The sequence below is a fragment of the Pseudorasbora parva genome, chromosome 22, assembly GCF_024679245.1.
Source record: "Pseudorasbora parva isolate DD20220531a chromosome 22, ASM2467924v1, whole genome shotgun sequence".
Taxonomy (NCBI): Eukaryota; Metazoa; Chordata; class Actinopteri; order Cypriniformes; family Gobionidae; genus Pseudorasbora; species Pseudorasbora parva.
Genome location: NC_090193.1, coordinates 4,975,901 through 4,991,560, shown reverse-complemented (window position 1 = coordinate 4,991,560; position 15,660 = coordinate 4,975,901). Strand labels below are relative to the sequence as shown.

General features: G+C 38.9%; 2 protein-coding genes across 9 annotated transcripts in view; both read left to right on the top strand.

Annotated features, from left to right (window-relative positions):
• Window positions 1–9,606, top strand: part of elmo2 (engulfment and cell motility 2) — a 34,521-nt gene extending 24,915 nt beyond the window's left edge. For all 4 annotated transcript variants that reach the window (XM_067431132.1, XM_067431133.1, XM_067431131.1 and 1 more), the window contains 2 exons: window positions 3,144–3,221; window positions 8,240–9,606. In XM_067431132.1, the coding sequence (XP_067287233.1) occupies window positions 3,144–3,221; window positions 8,240–8,440 (279 nt within the window). In that variant the 3' untranslated portion in view covers window positions 8,441–9,606. The remainder of the gene's footprint in view (window positions 1–3,143; window positions 3,222–8,239) is intronic.
• Window positions 9,607–10,092: 486 nt separating this feature from the next.
• itga7 (integrin, alpha 7) overlaps window positions 10,093–15,660 on the top strand; it is a 47,243-nt gene continuing 41,675 nt past the window's right edge. Inside the window, exons 1-3 of one of the 5 annotated variants that reach the window (XM_067431156.1) lie at window positions 10,355–10,424; window positions 14,225–14,308; window positions 14,750–14,962. In XM_067431156.1, coding sequence (XP_067287257.1) covers window positions 14,780–14,962 — 183 coding nt within the window. In that variant the 5' untranslated portion in view covers window positions 10,355–10,424; window positions 14,225–14,308; window positions 14,750–14,779. Of the gene's footprint in view, window positions 10,425–14,224; window positions 14,309–14,749; window positions 14,963–15,660 lie in introns of those variants that run through there. The other 4 variants (XM_067431158.1, XM_067431157.1, XM_067431160.1 and 1 more) reach the window with 4 other exon arrangements.

Below are 15,660 nucleotides of genomic sequence, written 5' to 3'. Positions count from 1 at the left end.
CTCTGTATTTTTTTTTTTTTAATTCTTAATATTTTTCAATCATGTAATATTCTGCAGAAGAGAGAAATTAATCTCACTGATTGTCTCGCGAGAAGTTCATCTCAGTTCCACAGCGTGTGATTGGCTGTTCACTGCTGATGTCACAGCTAAACTCCTGAACTCAGGATCAAAGCCTGAGTTGACAAAGAAAGTTGATGATCAGCATCATGGGACCAACAAAGCCTTAATACAATGGTTTGGTTTTGTCAACTCAAAACTAATCCTTTAACCCTTAAAGACAGAGACAGCCGCCCGCGGCTAAAAATAACTATCGTTCTAAAATGTTTAATAACTTTTAAACCGCTAATCCAATCTGTATGCTGTAAACTGCACCATAAAGAGGAGAATCTCCGCTTTCCATTGGTATAATATGTCTCGCGATTGATCATTCAGAGGCTCCATAGTCAGCGTGAATGTGTCATCAAAATATGCAGCATTGATTTGTCCAGGAAACACACAGGGGTTGTTCCCCTGAGCCAAACAGAATTTTTTTTTTTTTTTATTAGTCCCACCCCCCGTGCCCAGATTCGTTTGAAACTTTCATCAACTCAACCAATAAACACAGTGTTTGGTCTTTTGAACCACGAATCACGTTTCTCTGAAAAATGAACGTGGGTGTGAATTTGCGCGCATCATGAAACCAATCAGAAATAAACGCGTGCAAAGCGCTCTCTCTCAGAGCACAGCCAGTATATTTCTCTATTTGTATGTAGTTTGTGTTTTACACAATTTTCACTATAATATTTTCCTCAATTTGTGTTTGAGAAGATTATGTGCAGAGAAGTTGAAATGTCCGTTTATGAAAATAGCCGCCCACATGTAAAAGTAGCCTCAGTATATTTCATTTCACGGTTTGTTGTCACAACTTGATGTATTGTTTGCGTTTGTTTTTCATGTTCTGAAGAAAAATGTTTGTTTCAGTGTTGTTATTATATAACAATCTTTCTATTTACTTTATTACTTGAACTTTTTAGGACACATTATCAGTAAATTAAATACACCTGTTTTCACTCAAAAACCTAGAAACGCCTAGAATAATGTTATAATAAATGGCTATAACTTGCTGAGGGATTGTTACATGTAGACAATATTTAATCTGGAAGTGTAAAACAACCAAGTCTAGCTTTCTAAAGGAAAAAATCCAAACTTCATGAAGTTCTGTTCGAGTTCACAGTAAAAACATCACATTTTTGCTGCCATTTTTCTTGAAATTATATTAATTTAATCCATTCTCAAAATAAATAAATGTAAAATTGGGACATCAAATGAGCTAGATGGAAACTTCAGGTTCTCCTGTTTAAAATAATATATAGCACTTGATGCTAACTGCTAGAATGGGGGAGAAAAACAAAGAAAAGTAGAGGCACATCAGGCGCCCCAAAAATGTTCTAGGTCTTTAAGGGTTAACCCTGAGTTTGACTACCATCATGGTACAGGCCCCTGCTCTAGAGTCAATACACGCATACACTCTGCTTATTACACACACAAGGATGCGCAGCAGCACACAAACATGCCAAATATAAAAAAAAAAAAAAATCTTTCTGGAGAAGCTTTCGGTCTTTCCACCCACAAATTCCGCCATGTAAATAGTGAATCTGCCAAGGTGCAAGAGCAACTGGCTTTTAAAGGGTTACTTCACTGCCTTTTCAAATTAAACTATGTTATTCCCTTAACTTAAACGAGTTGATACATACCTCTCTCGTCTCAGTGCGTGCACTTAATCTCTCTGACGCGCGGTGATGATCTGATAGCATTTAGCTTAGCCCACTAAGCCCAGTTCATTCACTATGGTACCAAACAGAGATCAAGTTAGAAGTATCTAACACCTGCACGTTTCCCTATTTAAATACAGTTACACGATTAGTTGAACGATCAAGTATGGTGACAAAATAAAACGTGGCGCGTTTCTAATCGGATTAAAAAGGAGAACTATAATGTAAGGCGGATAAGCACTTCTGAGAGTACTTCGGCTCGGCGCAGTAAAAAGTCCCGGCCGAAACATCTTCCCTCACATCTCCCTATTGACAGAAATGAGAGAGGGAGGGGGAGATGTGAGGGAAGATGTTTCGGCCGGGACTTTTTACTGCGCCGAGCCGAAGTACTCTCCGAAGTGCTTATCCGCCTTACATTATAGTTCTCCTTTTTAATCCGATTAGAAACACGCCACGTATTATTTTGTCACCATACTTGATCGTTCAACTACTCGTGTAACTGTGTTTAAATAATGTATTAAAAAATAAATGTATCAACTCGTTTAAGTTAAGGGAATAACATAGTTTAATATGAAAAAGCGGTGAAGTAACCCTTTAAAGGAAATGGGAGATGAGACTCTCCCAAAACACACCCATGACTTAAGAGACAAGGGACAACACTTTAAGACCAGGAACCAAGGCCAATTGTATAAAAAACAGCACTTAGATCAAATAAAACTAAAGCAACATGTTGTCCTATATATATATATATCATAGTAACCTTAAGCAATGCAGATTCAGTGCTGTAAAAGGTCCTTAAGCCTGCCTGGAATGTGTCTAAGATATTAAAAATATTCAAATTTTAGTTGAGCTGTGTAGTAGTAGACCACTTTTTCTCGGAAATATAGAGATAAGAGACAGTTTAGAAATATTTCTGTAGTTATTATATACTGTATGATCCAAATGAGGAGTTCCAATCCACTGAAGACCAGACAACTTTGTTGTCTTAACATTTTTGGAAGAATGCTTGCTCATAACTTTGAGAGAACCTTGTTCTGAGAACGTTCCCTGTTAGCTGGGTTGGAATAATATGTATTATAAACACAGGAAAATCAGAAGTAGTTTAGAACACAAACAGCTGGTTAACACTCACACTTACAGCAAGCGTCTCTATTATCACTACAGGTCTACTGTACGTATTATCACTGGTCTACTGTACATATGTTACATTATATTTCACATTAATGTCACCTTTTGTACATTTGGTTACTTGTTTACTGAACGCTCACAGACCTCATCAAAGCATGGGGAACAGTATATCAGGACTAGTGAATCTGGATTGTGTTAATGTTTCTGCAGGAATCTGTATTCCCTGACTAACAACACACTTTTTTAACTGTGCTGTGTTTGTAGGAAGTGTTAGAGCTGGCATTTTCCATCCTCTATGATCCTGATGAAGCTCTCAACTTTGTGGCTCCCAACAAATATGAGGTGAGTCTGAAAAACATCTTAATGAAATCACAATGATGACAGTCTGTTAAGAATGTGACTGTTTGACTGTATGTTAATAACTATACTCTATATAGTTAACTCTTTCCCCACTAAACACAGAATGTTTCGGGTTTCCGTGTTTTCACTGTCAGACGCTAGGGGGCGGTATTACACATCTTCTGAATGAGTACAGAAGCTCCTGATCAAAACACACGTGAGGAAGACGCAGTAAAACAAGCGATCGTATGTAAGCAGATGCATATGAAAAATAACGTGATCATCCTCATTAAACATCATATAAATCATAACTATCTAATGTTACTGAATGAAATGGTGACCCATGACGAGCTACAGGACTGTGTAAGCATTAGGGGTGTTAATGGACTCGATCTAGTCCATCTGTGTTTGATCATCACTCTGAATCTGATCTGGGTGTTGTTTTTGACAAAAACTTGATGTTTCTCAGCTTTTTTATTAAAAATGTTGCTTTTTTATGAAACTTACCCACATTCAAGTGTTGATAAAAAAGAATGCATGGTTAAAAAAAGAGGGTCAGCTTTTTCTTTTGATATATTGCATACTCAGATATTCATATTCAAAACAAAATATTCTATGGTCTATTACATTTTTGTGAAAACGGCCAAAAACCCTGGCGGTGGCTGGTTTCTTTTTTTAAAGCTCCACTGTGTGATATTTTCCCCCATCTAGTGGTGAAAAGATATATGACCATCCAGTGAATAATAGTTTCTGCTCCTCTCAATTCTGTTTTCGTTTCAACTCCTACGGTGGCCGATTTAGTCATGGCTTCCAGTTCGACCTCGGTGAGTGTTGCTTCAACTCAAGTGATGAGCTAATTTTTGAAAACTATTATAATTTGCAGTTATTTCATTTACCAAATGATCTATGATCAAATTAATCTATGTAAAATGAATAATAGTTTTACGTTTTCGTTATTTTTAACCAGTTCATTGCTAACATCAGCTATCGGGTTCCCAGACGAATGCAAGCTAATCTTAGTAAAGTAACTTTTATCAGTGCTATCGTTATTCTGTATATTGTACAACACCACTAGCCTAAGGCAAACAAATTATAATGCAGTTAAAATATTAATCTCATGTTATCCGTCATAGAACACGGATTTATGTTATAAGGTAAACAATACTTTTTCATCATTGACGCGAGGAAAACTATCCTAGACGTCGTTCTAGTGTTATGCACAGCACACCATGATATAATTAGCAAAGCAACAATAAAACTTCCAATATACACAAATAGGCTGAATTAATATTACCTGTCGAGAAGAAAGCAGGCAACGTCGGCGTTCTTCTTAAAATCGTTGCTCCTCATGAGCTCTTTCCATCTTGGAAAGGCCACTCCAATATTGACTTTTGTCTTGTTGATTTGCCCGTCGCGTTGCCGTCTTAATTCTCTTTTCCGCTTCCTTGGCGACTCTGATACATATCCCGCAATGTTACTAGGTCCCCGACCCGGGTCGAATTCGGTAATCAATTCTGGGACGTGGTTGCTTTCATACAAAAGGCGACCCGGCAATGCTCCGGGAATATTGCGGGTCCGACGTGCAGTGTGAAAGGGGCTTAAGAGTGATCCTCCATCATCATATAGCAGCCTCAAGCAATCCTCCTCTACACATTCGACACGGTGCCATCGAGTGTAAAAACGCGAAAAGCGAAGCTTGAATTTACAGGTATGTCCCTCTTTGGCTAATTTACTTTCAAGATGGAGGAGCAACATGGCGACCGCCATCCGAACCCTCAACACGTATGTATTTTCAATGGTATATTATAAAATTACGAGAATGCATTATTACTTGAAAGAAGTAAATATACATTAATGAGCACATATATTTTTGAAAGAACTACGTGATTTTAGCTAAGAATAAACTAAAAAAGTTACACAGTGTAGCTTTAAAAACGCTGGTGGGGAAAGAGTTAACAGGGCTGTGAATCAATTAAAATATCAATAATTGCACGGATATAGTTGTCACATTTGATCTGTTCTGTTGTTTTCCAAGGAGTCTTATTTTGATCTCTTCCATGGACTGTCAGTTTGTATTTTGTTTCATTCTAAGAATATTCTCTTCCTGTGTTTCTTCCTCATGTGTTTCCTTGGTTAAAGATGATGTGCACCTGTGTCTAGTTTACCCTTTGTTTCCTCAGTTGATGGTCAGTCCTTGGCCGTTTCTCAATAGGCGTTCTTGTCTGTACTCATGTTCTTGTGAAACGTCATCAGTCGCTGTTCAAGTACTGTTCCGATTAAAAGTTTACATCTAGTCAAAATTTGTCCCCCTTTTTCCCCCAGACCTGCTGCTGTCTGTATTTCCATCGCGGTCTAAAGTACCATGAAGATTAGTCCGGCTATGTAGGACTGCATAAGAGTCCTCTGCAAATAAACGTAATAAAGCCTGAACCTCGTCGGCAGCCATTTTCCATTGTTGATCCGTATAGCAAACAACTCTTATTGCACACACCGCAACAGACTTTTAGGTTGAAATAAAATGCTGTGTGAACTCAACCAATCAGCATGTTCAGCGCCCAAGTCCCACCCCCGAAACTTCTATTAAAAAAGTACTACCTTGTGAGAAGGCCTGTTTTTAGAGGGAAATCTTTACCCAGAACTTTATTTAGACCCCGGTTCCTTCAGTCGTACCACCCCAAAGTTTAATACAGTTCCTTTTATCTAGGATGCATCAAGAGCTGACTTGTGCAGTCATTTTGTTGAGTCAGCCAGGTATCCCAGAATTCAAAAAACCTGCGTAATTACAAAATACTATTGTTATTGTGTCACAAAATTAAGTTTTAATAGTTTTTCTAGCAAGAACAGTTTTTTTAAGCTCAAATCTGGGTTTTAATTTTTTTAAGAGAGTGGCCATTTGAAAATACGTTTTTGGAGATTGTGAGATCCAGTCGATCAGTGGGCGCTCAGCGCTCATTACCCCGCTGAGACCGGCTCACCTTACCCTTACCTCTGCTAGACCTTCTGATGTCTACCGCTGGCTCTGATATTATTCGTCTTGTGTAGATCTAACTGCCGATCTTTGGTCTCGTGAATCTATAATTTGTTCCCTGGCAAATCGTTTTGGCTGAGAGCAAAGTGAAATTTCAGCTGACTTTGTATGTTTGACTGAATTTTTTTCTATGTTTGCCTTATTTTTTATAATCGCTATTATTGATCATTAACATTTAACAAAAAGAGACAGGCTTGTGTTTTATGTGGTATTTAACTTTATTACAGTGAAGATAATCAGAGTACATAAGCACATATTGCCTGAACCACATATTAATGTTTAATATTTAAATGCAAAACGAAAAGAGGCAGGGTTGTGTTTTATATTTCGTTTTGTTATAAATATATATGCAGCGAAGATAATTAATGTACTGAACCAAATTTGTGTGGCTTTTTTAATGTAAATGAAAAGAGGCTGAGTGATGTTTTATAACATATTTCGTTTTATTGTAGCCTAAAATAGGCTACAATAAAGCCTCTTCTCCTTCCTCTTCCCTGCCCCCGGTCTCCTACCTCTTCCATTCCTCTTTCCCTTCCTCTTCCCCTTCCTCTTCCCCTTCCTCTTCCCTGCCCCCGGTCCTCTACCTCTTCCCCTTCCTCTTCCCTGCCCCCGGTCCCCTACCTCTTCCATTCCTCTTTCCCTTCCTCTTCTCCTTCCTCTTCCCCTTCCCCTTTCTCTTCCTCTTCCCCTTCCCCTTCTCCTTCCTCTTCCTCTTCCTCTTCCCCGGTCCCCTACCTCTTCCATTCCTCTTTCCCTCCATCTTCTCCTTCCTCTTCCTCTTCCCCGCCCCTGGTCCTCTACCTCTTCCCTTCCTCTTCTCCTTCCTCTTCCTCTTCTCCGCCCTCGGTCCCCTACTTCTTCCCTTCCTCTTCTCCTTCTCCTTCCGCTTCCCCTTTCTCTTGTCTTTTATTTTATATTGCTTCCCTTGCCCTCATGTGATCGTGTCATGTGCTTCCCTTGTCTAAAGTGTCATGTTCTGATTGGTTGTTTTGGTTGTTTTGTGTTTTCTCATTGGTTCATTGTCTTGATTGCTTTCAGGTATGTCTTCTTTAATCTTACTTTTCTGCATCCCAATTTGCCTACTTTGCCTAATATAGCCTAGAAGTATGGACTGTTTTTGTGATGAAAAAGTTTATACTTTTGAGTTTGTCTTTATATTTACCACACACGTAAAAAATAAAAAGTAAACACTATGAAAAGCAGTTATAACTGTAAATAAAAATTATTTATGAAAAATAAGATTATTTTATGATTAAAATACTTTACAAAAAAATTACAAAAATGTTTAACATTTATTTTAACATTTTAAAATATTTTAAATAATAATATTTAATATTCTCATTTTCACAAGCTTTTTTGCTTATTCATTTTCATTTGGACATGCTCTTTTTTAATATATATATAATGTTTAAATATATTTGGTACGGTTAGCAATTAAATAGGTAAAAATTAATAGGAAATCAAATTTACAGAGATTCTGCGGCCCCCCTAGCCAGTTGTCATGGCACCTACTTTGGGAACCACTGCTATTGACCTTATGCACCAGAGAAACAAGCATGTAGCAATCTTTCCAATTGTGTGTTTGAACTTCCATTTTTCCTGTAGCTCTGTATATTTCTATGGCATTGATGTCGAAGAGTAAATAGCTGGTGAAGAGTACAATTTTACTTATTGTAGAGTTCATTAAAGTTGTCATGAAAGCTGTAATGTTTGGAGCAGATGTCATAACAGACGCCAGTAGACCAAATGAGCAGTTCTTTCATAAATCTGTAAGATCTTACCTTCATGCTGTGGAAATACAAACCGGAAGACTGAACACAATAAGCGTGGCGCTGAAAAGGGGCAGGGTTTCAGAAGGTCTATAGGCCATGTGACCCCAGTGGATTGTGTAGTTTGAATGGGATATTTGACACTTAATTCTGGAGAATTCAGAGTGTTAGAACAGATTATTTGTCGTAAGATAAATGACATTTGTGATGTTTCTGTCGAGCAGTACTGCATCTGGACGGATGGACTCTCGGCTCTGTTGGGGAAGGAGTTGGGCAGCGACCTCACACGAAGTGACCTTGACACATTAATGAGCATGGAAATGAAGCTTCGCCTCCTCGATCTGGAAAACATCACCATCCCCGAGGCGCCGCCCCCTGTGCCGAAAGAGCCCAGCACGTACAACTTCACCTATAACTACGGCTGAGACGTTTGTCCATTCACGCAGTCTGTCTGTTTCTGTGTCAGAGGTGAAGTGTGTCACTAACATACTTTCTTGCCAGTTGAGTCCCTGGTAGTTTGACGTGCTGAAGAGTGTGGCGATCTGTTAGTTTGAGCGACATCCGACGCGACCGACAGCACACTTTCAACATGGAGCAGAACTGACACACTTCACCTTTCAGCTAGTGTATGTGCCTACTACACATGAACTACAAGAGTATTTTTTCAGTCCCTTTTCAAATGTTTGTAAGGCAGAAAAACAAACGGTTCTTCTGTCTTCAATTATTTGAGTCAAACAAGAAAAATTCATTAGACATCATTCAGTGTTGAAATATTGTAAGGCATCTACTTCCATGTGCTGATGTGATGTTAAAAGCTTAGATGAGTAACAAAACTGAACAATTAGTAACTTTGTACCTGTCCGAAGATAACTAATATTTACTGACGTTTGCTTTTGTCAATAGAAATATATTTTTGTACTTGATGTGAAAGACACTATATGATACATTAGTTTGCATGAAACGGTGCAAGAAGATGGAAAAGTATTATGCTGAATTTTGACTCGTAGTTGATGTTAAACAGGATGAACTGAAGTACTGCGACTGCGCTGTGATATCAGCATTGAAAAATCCCCTGCTCCTTCAGAAACCGTTTGTGATAATAGCCATAAGATTTCTTTCGGGTTGTTACAGTGTCCAAACAGGGAGACATACCTGCTGAAGATGTTTGTCTTCTCTCTGACTTTAATATTTTCTTGTCATAATATAACACAAAAAAACCAGAGATGTGTCACTGACAGTTTCATTAATTATGACAGACTTTAATTATTTACTCAGATTTGCGTCGTTTTAGTGACAGGTATCAGTATTTGAGCTGAAATATTGTACACATTATAATTATATAGTGCCTTCAGAAAGTATTAATTCCCCTTTATTTCTCATTCAAGAGATGATTCCAGGTTGGTTTTGCTGTTTTTGATTTGTAAGTGTTTTGATTTTATTTTCATTGAAGGAATACAGAAATATGTCAACATTTAACAAAAGGGTGTGAATACTTCCTAAAGGCCACTGTATATGAACTGTATTGTGCTGCCTTTATCACAGTAATTGCAATGGATTTGTGTGCAATAATAAAATGTGATTTTGCCTCAGATTTTTAATGAATCCTTTGAGCTGTGCTGCACATTCACTATCAATTGCAGTTATCTTTTCAACTAGTAGTAAACGTAAGTTGATGAAATATCTTATAAGATGGACCTTATACCAGAGATATACCAGACAGCGATGGCCCCATTTATGCAGTAAACTTAATTATTTGCACCATTACATGAACACAAGTGGTGGTTAGTAAACATGACAAAATAAAAATGAATAAATAAACATTTATACTTAATAATAAGGTCTCTTTTGTTAACATTAGTCAATGCATTAAGAATATATATTTAATTTTTTATGTTTATTTTTGTCTATGTTAACATTAGTAAAAATGGAACTGTTCATTGTTTGTTCATGTGTCACAAACTCCCATCACTAGCCCAGTCACCTTAGCACACTACATTTCCCAGCATCCCTCCTGTCCCTCACCTGCACCACTAGCATATAATGGTGCCAGTACGTGCTATCGTAAATACGAGTTTCCTAGTTAAAAACGACATGAACTCCATCTCAGGTCAAAATTTCAACGCAATGAACTCGTATCACGACCTCAGAAGTGGAAAGTATACGTTTTACGATACCACGTGATAGCGTCTCAATCAGTTCATTAGCTCCCTACCGCGTGAATCAATATATCGTGTACATGAATTTGGGCACTAGTACGGACGCTGGCTCTACACATTCGGACACTGATGACTATTTCCGGCGACGGGACGGGACAACGTCCTCTTCTTTGTACAACATCACTACTGGCCAGTCAGAAATACCAAATTGCTCTGGAATATCCATCCATTCCTTCTATCGAGACTCTTGCAGGTAAAAAATAAATTAAATTGTAGCATCAAGCAATATCTAATGAGTTAAATTGTCCAAGTATAGATTTTAGAACTCTAAATAATCATCTGTCCACTACTGTGGATATCATGCATCAATATTTCAGCTATGATTGATATTATTATTGTGACTGTTGTTTTGGAAAATACATTATCTGCAGTAACTTTTCCTGACTGTAAATAAATGTGTTATTAGAATGTTATTTGCATTAACATCAAAAAAGTAATGTGATTACGTAATGTATGACTTGTAATTCATTACTTTACTTGTTACATCAAAAAAAGTAATCTGATTATGTAATGCACAGTACTTGTAATGCATTACTTGTTAGATAATAAGTAATCCGATTGCATGTTGCTTGTAATGCACCTGTGTTTTGTACCGGTGCATTCTGGGAATTTTTTAGGGTGCGAATGCCTTAAACTTTAACATGTCTGACTCCCTGATCAGAACCCTGGTTACTGAACTAGGGAGCTGATTGAGATGCACCTATTGGCTGTGCCTGAAATTGTCCCATACCCTTTGATAGGGCATTATTTCAGGGGACATTTGCAGTGGTGTCTGAAACCATAGTGGACGGATTTAACTAGGCTACTATATGGGCTTATACACAAAATATACTCGATTTAAATAGAATAAATATTATATATAATATTATAAATTATATTTACACCAAAAAAAATGGTATATTTTTCAGACAAGCACCTGTTTTCTCTGTCTAGATTAAGAAGCTGTACACACAACCGTATCAGAGCTAAATGGGCATATTTGCTGACATGACATGTTATCATTTTTGCGTAGACTTGAACATGTAGAGTTGGCGTGTACTGTGCTCATTCACATATAGCCAACAATACATTTTGCAGCAACTAAATATTGGCCAGTGAAAATTCTGAGTGGCTAGTAAATTTGTGTAGTAACGACAGTGGCTGGTGAACAAAAATGTCAATGTCAAGCCCTGCTTGGCGAGTCCAACGATACCAAACGATTTTTTTGCTTGGAAAAAGTCTCCAAAAGTCTTTATTTCCTCATTATAGCTGTTGGTCTGCTCACTGCTGATATCTTTGTTGCATGCTTCTGTTGTGTGCGGCCCCCACAAGTGCTGCTTGCAGCTGTATTTTATTTATTTGAAGTGTTTATTGTAGTATAGTTGTATTTATGTATAAACAACAAAATGATATCTTCTTTTAAGAAAATTAATACAATTATGGAAATGGGAATAGGAAAAGTACAGAGTTAGTAGTACATCACACTCTTCCATGTGATGAGAGTGAGGATAAGTTAGAAGGTTAAATGTTGGGGATCTACTTATTTTTGGTTTGCTTGAGTTCTAACTTTCAAGTATTTATATTGATCGATTTCTAAAAGAAATGTGAATTTAAATAGAAGAGAAAATCGTAATTTTATTGAAAAACTACTTTTTCCATTGTGGTACACCATATAGTAAAGTTTCCCCATGACTGCTGTGTTTTCATAGCCTGACAAGCCAGACCCACATCTCACCATAGACAGGGCTCAATCCGAGGGGCGGGATAAACGGTTGTCTTTCAAACTCCCTCTGCACGCGATAGGATAGCGCTACACCAACCAGAGCAACGACGGTGAAGGGGAGCTCGCTGACTGATTAAACATTCGCCGTATCCTGTCGGCTAAACTCCGAACACATCTTCCCTGTTTAAAGCCCTATTCCGACTGGATTAGTTTAACATGGGGACATGGGGGTAAAGTCATTTTACCTCAGGACGTCTGTAATATTAATGGCCAATTCGCACGGGATAAGACATCTCAGTAAAACTAGCAGAAGTGGGAGGAGTAACTCGCTTTACGCACCTTCTTGACGTCATGTGCGTATGACGTTACCGTTATAACGTGAGCAAACACAACCTGAGCGCCAGTCTGAACTCCGTCTCCAATATATATGTGTTTTAATAAACAGTTAGGTTCAGTCTAACGATTCTGATTGGATTGTGTTGGTAATAGACACTTTCCTAGAGCTAAAATGTGTTGTGCCTCTAATAAGTGCTTTTGATCGTCTTTTTGCTTTAAACGATATGCGGAAAATACTGGACATTTTCCACAGATTTGTCCCAACACCTACAACGCAACCGAATGCTTCAAGCGCCTCCAAGGTCGCAAAATGCGCTTTTTTAAAAAACTTTTAAACAGGAAATGACGGAATTTTACCATACATTTTTACAGCAGGTCTATTCGAACGGGACTAGTATTACCCGAGGTCATTTTTCCAGACCTTTTTACAGAAGGTAAAAGTCTCGGTAATCTTTACTGACATTGTCCGTAATGATTACCGAGATGGCACATTCGGACGGGACTAAAATCAACGAGAACCTCTGGTAATAATTACTTTACCCCCACGTCCCCATGTTAAACTAATCCAGTCCGAATAGGGCTTAAGAATGACTTCAGTGCCGCTCTTTGTTCTTTTCTCAGAGGAAAGCTTAACTCTAAAGCCTCGTTCACACCGCCAGCGATTTTGTCGCTGCATGTCGCCAGCGCCAGAGATTCATGTCGCTAGTGGGCGTTCCCACTACGGGTTCCCTTTAACGTCATTAGCAGGGAACACCCTCCCAGTGCAGAACAGACTGATCACATGCACTCCACTGACTTCACTCCTATTGGTTGTCGCTCGCGATAATCGCTTCTCATTTGCATAAAGTTGAAATTTCTGAACTTTTGTCGCGCGTCTCGTGTCGCTTGACACGCCCACATTCTGTCGCCAACGGTCACTGTCGCTCGTGTCGCCGGAAGTCGCCAGCGCTCCATTGAAATGAATGGGATCGTGTCGCTTTGTCGCTGCGTGTCGCTGGCGGTGTGAACGAGGCTCAAGTCTTCGCGGGCAGAGCTGATTCGAAAGACCGCCGCCGTTCGCCAGTTTCTGTGTTACTAGAAGCACGCAAACGCAACTCGGCCGTCGTCATTATGGCCCCCCCCGCCGACTCTATAGCCTACACGATGTGATTGGGCCGTCCAGATTCTGAGGAATACAGCTCAGATAGGTATTGAGAGTTGCTAGACCACACTTGCGGGCAAATTAAATATGCTGCCGCTAGGGTGCGTCTAGATTTCTAGGCTAATGTTTTCAGCCAAACGGGCAACCTGTGATGTCGAAATACTATTGGGTAAACTGGCTGCGTCCGGGTTCTCACAGACCATAACAAAAACAGACAATCCGCCACGGAACGCACATTTCAAGAGAATAACTGGCTGTAGCATTGCTTTTCAGAGAAACGAGTTTGTGAACTTAGAAGGTTTCCTAAATATCTGCAAACATGGTATTTTTATGCTTTAGTTTTAATGATTTAGTAAATGTTGAAATTACCATAGGGTTCATAAAACACTAGGATTATTTCTTATTGTTCATTTGTTAGTTCTTAATGAAACCTTATTGTAATGCATTACTAATAATACTACTAGATAATAGTGGGTAGTAGTAAAAAAGGTTTCAAATGTTTCATGCTTCATTGAAGTGATGCTGAAAAAGCTCCTCACTCTGAGCAAAATCACACTCTGCTTCCCAATCTGAAGCACACATTGATTTATATTACAAGAAGCATTTGAAGGACAAATAAGTAAATAAAGATAAATAACATTAATGTAAATGGCAAAGAGTTCACAAACATTTAGTGGTGAAACAGATGTACAACGGGAACTGTTTATCCTAAAATATTTAACCTATATATTCACATAACTATTAAACTACTAAATGTCAATCCCCTTTCTGTGTACAGAAACATGTTTATAGCTTGTGAGATCTTGACTTATAGTTGCATGAGGTCAGAGAGGAAGAGAGGAGGTCACATGACTCATGGGAACAGCTGTGGCCACATGTCACACAACACTGCCAACAGGTCAGGCCAGGATTACTGCACAAAAGCATCTTTACATTCTCTTTATCATTCATTCATTCATTCATTCATTCATTCATTCATTCATTCATTCATTCATTCATTCATTCATTCATTCATTCATTCATTCATTCATTCATTCTCATTACAGCTGCATCAGTGTCATTATCTGATCTTTTCTGTCTTCTTTCTTGCTTTAGTGATACACAAGGGAACAGATGTTCACATGTCCATAAAATAAAGAGTGGATGTTATCAGAAATGACAAAAGTATCTTGAAAGTTCTAGAGTCGTCTGTATTTTCACTGCTTTGTGTGAGGAACGGACCAACATATAGATGTGTATTAAAGGGTTACTTCAGCGATTAGCATATGGCTTTGTATCAGTAGAAACCCTGGAGTATATTCAAATGATTGTGCTTCCCCTCCTCATATCCCCCTGACAGAAGAGATTTATTTCTGGAAAAATTCCTCCCATGACGCAAATATCGTCAATTTGCGTAATGGGAGGAATTTTTGGCCAGAGGCTAAAGACTACAGCCAGCAGAGGGAGCCATTTCCACATGTTTTCAACTCGCACATGGGGGATGGGAGGTCACACTCACAGCTCAGCTGGCACCCTCAGGCATTCATGGAAACAGTTCGGCCGGAGGAGCAAAGTAAGTGTTTCAACTTCTCAAATTAATTCCTATTAAAGTTAAGCTTCCAAAGGCATGAAGTGAAAACGCGCCAGACTGAACACGCGCTGTGAATCTATCCAGCGAGTGTGGTCGCGTTTACCTCAGCTCTCATGACGAGATCTCATTCAACGCATCACGAATGAATGTAATTTGACTCCTGCAGTTTGCGCTGTGTGACACTCCCTCAGCGGCTACATCACATTATATTGAACAGACACGTTCCGTTTTTAATTGTAGTGTCTGTTCTCTAACTGAACTGATTTTATGAAAATGGTTGCGGTGGGAAAGTGAAAGTGATCCAGTCACAGTGATTCAGTAGTGGTGGCTGTATTGCCAAAAGTTTTGGGACGCCTGCCTTTACATGCACATGAACTTTAAAGAGATCCGATTCTTAATCCGTAGGGTTTAATATGGAGTTGGCAGCTTCAACTCTTCTGGGAAGACTTTCCACAAGGTTTAGGAGTGTGTTTATGGGAATTTTTTACCATTCTTCTAGAAGCTCATTTGTGAGGTCAGGCACTGATGTTGGACGAGAAGGCCTCGCTTTCAGTCTCCGCTCTAATTCATCCCAAAGCTGTTCTATCGGGTTGAGCTCAGGACTCTGTGCAGGCCAGTCAAGTTCCTCCACACCAAACTCCACATCCATGACTTTATGGACCGACGCTTTGTGCACTGGA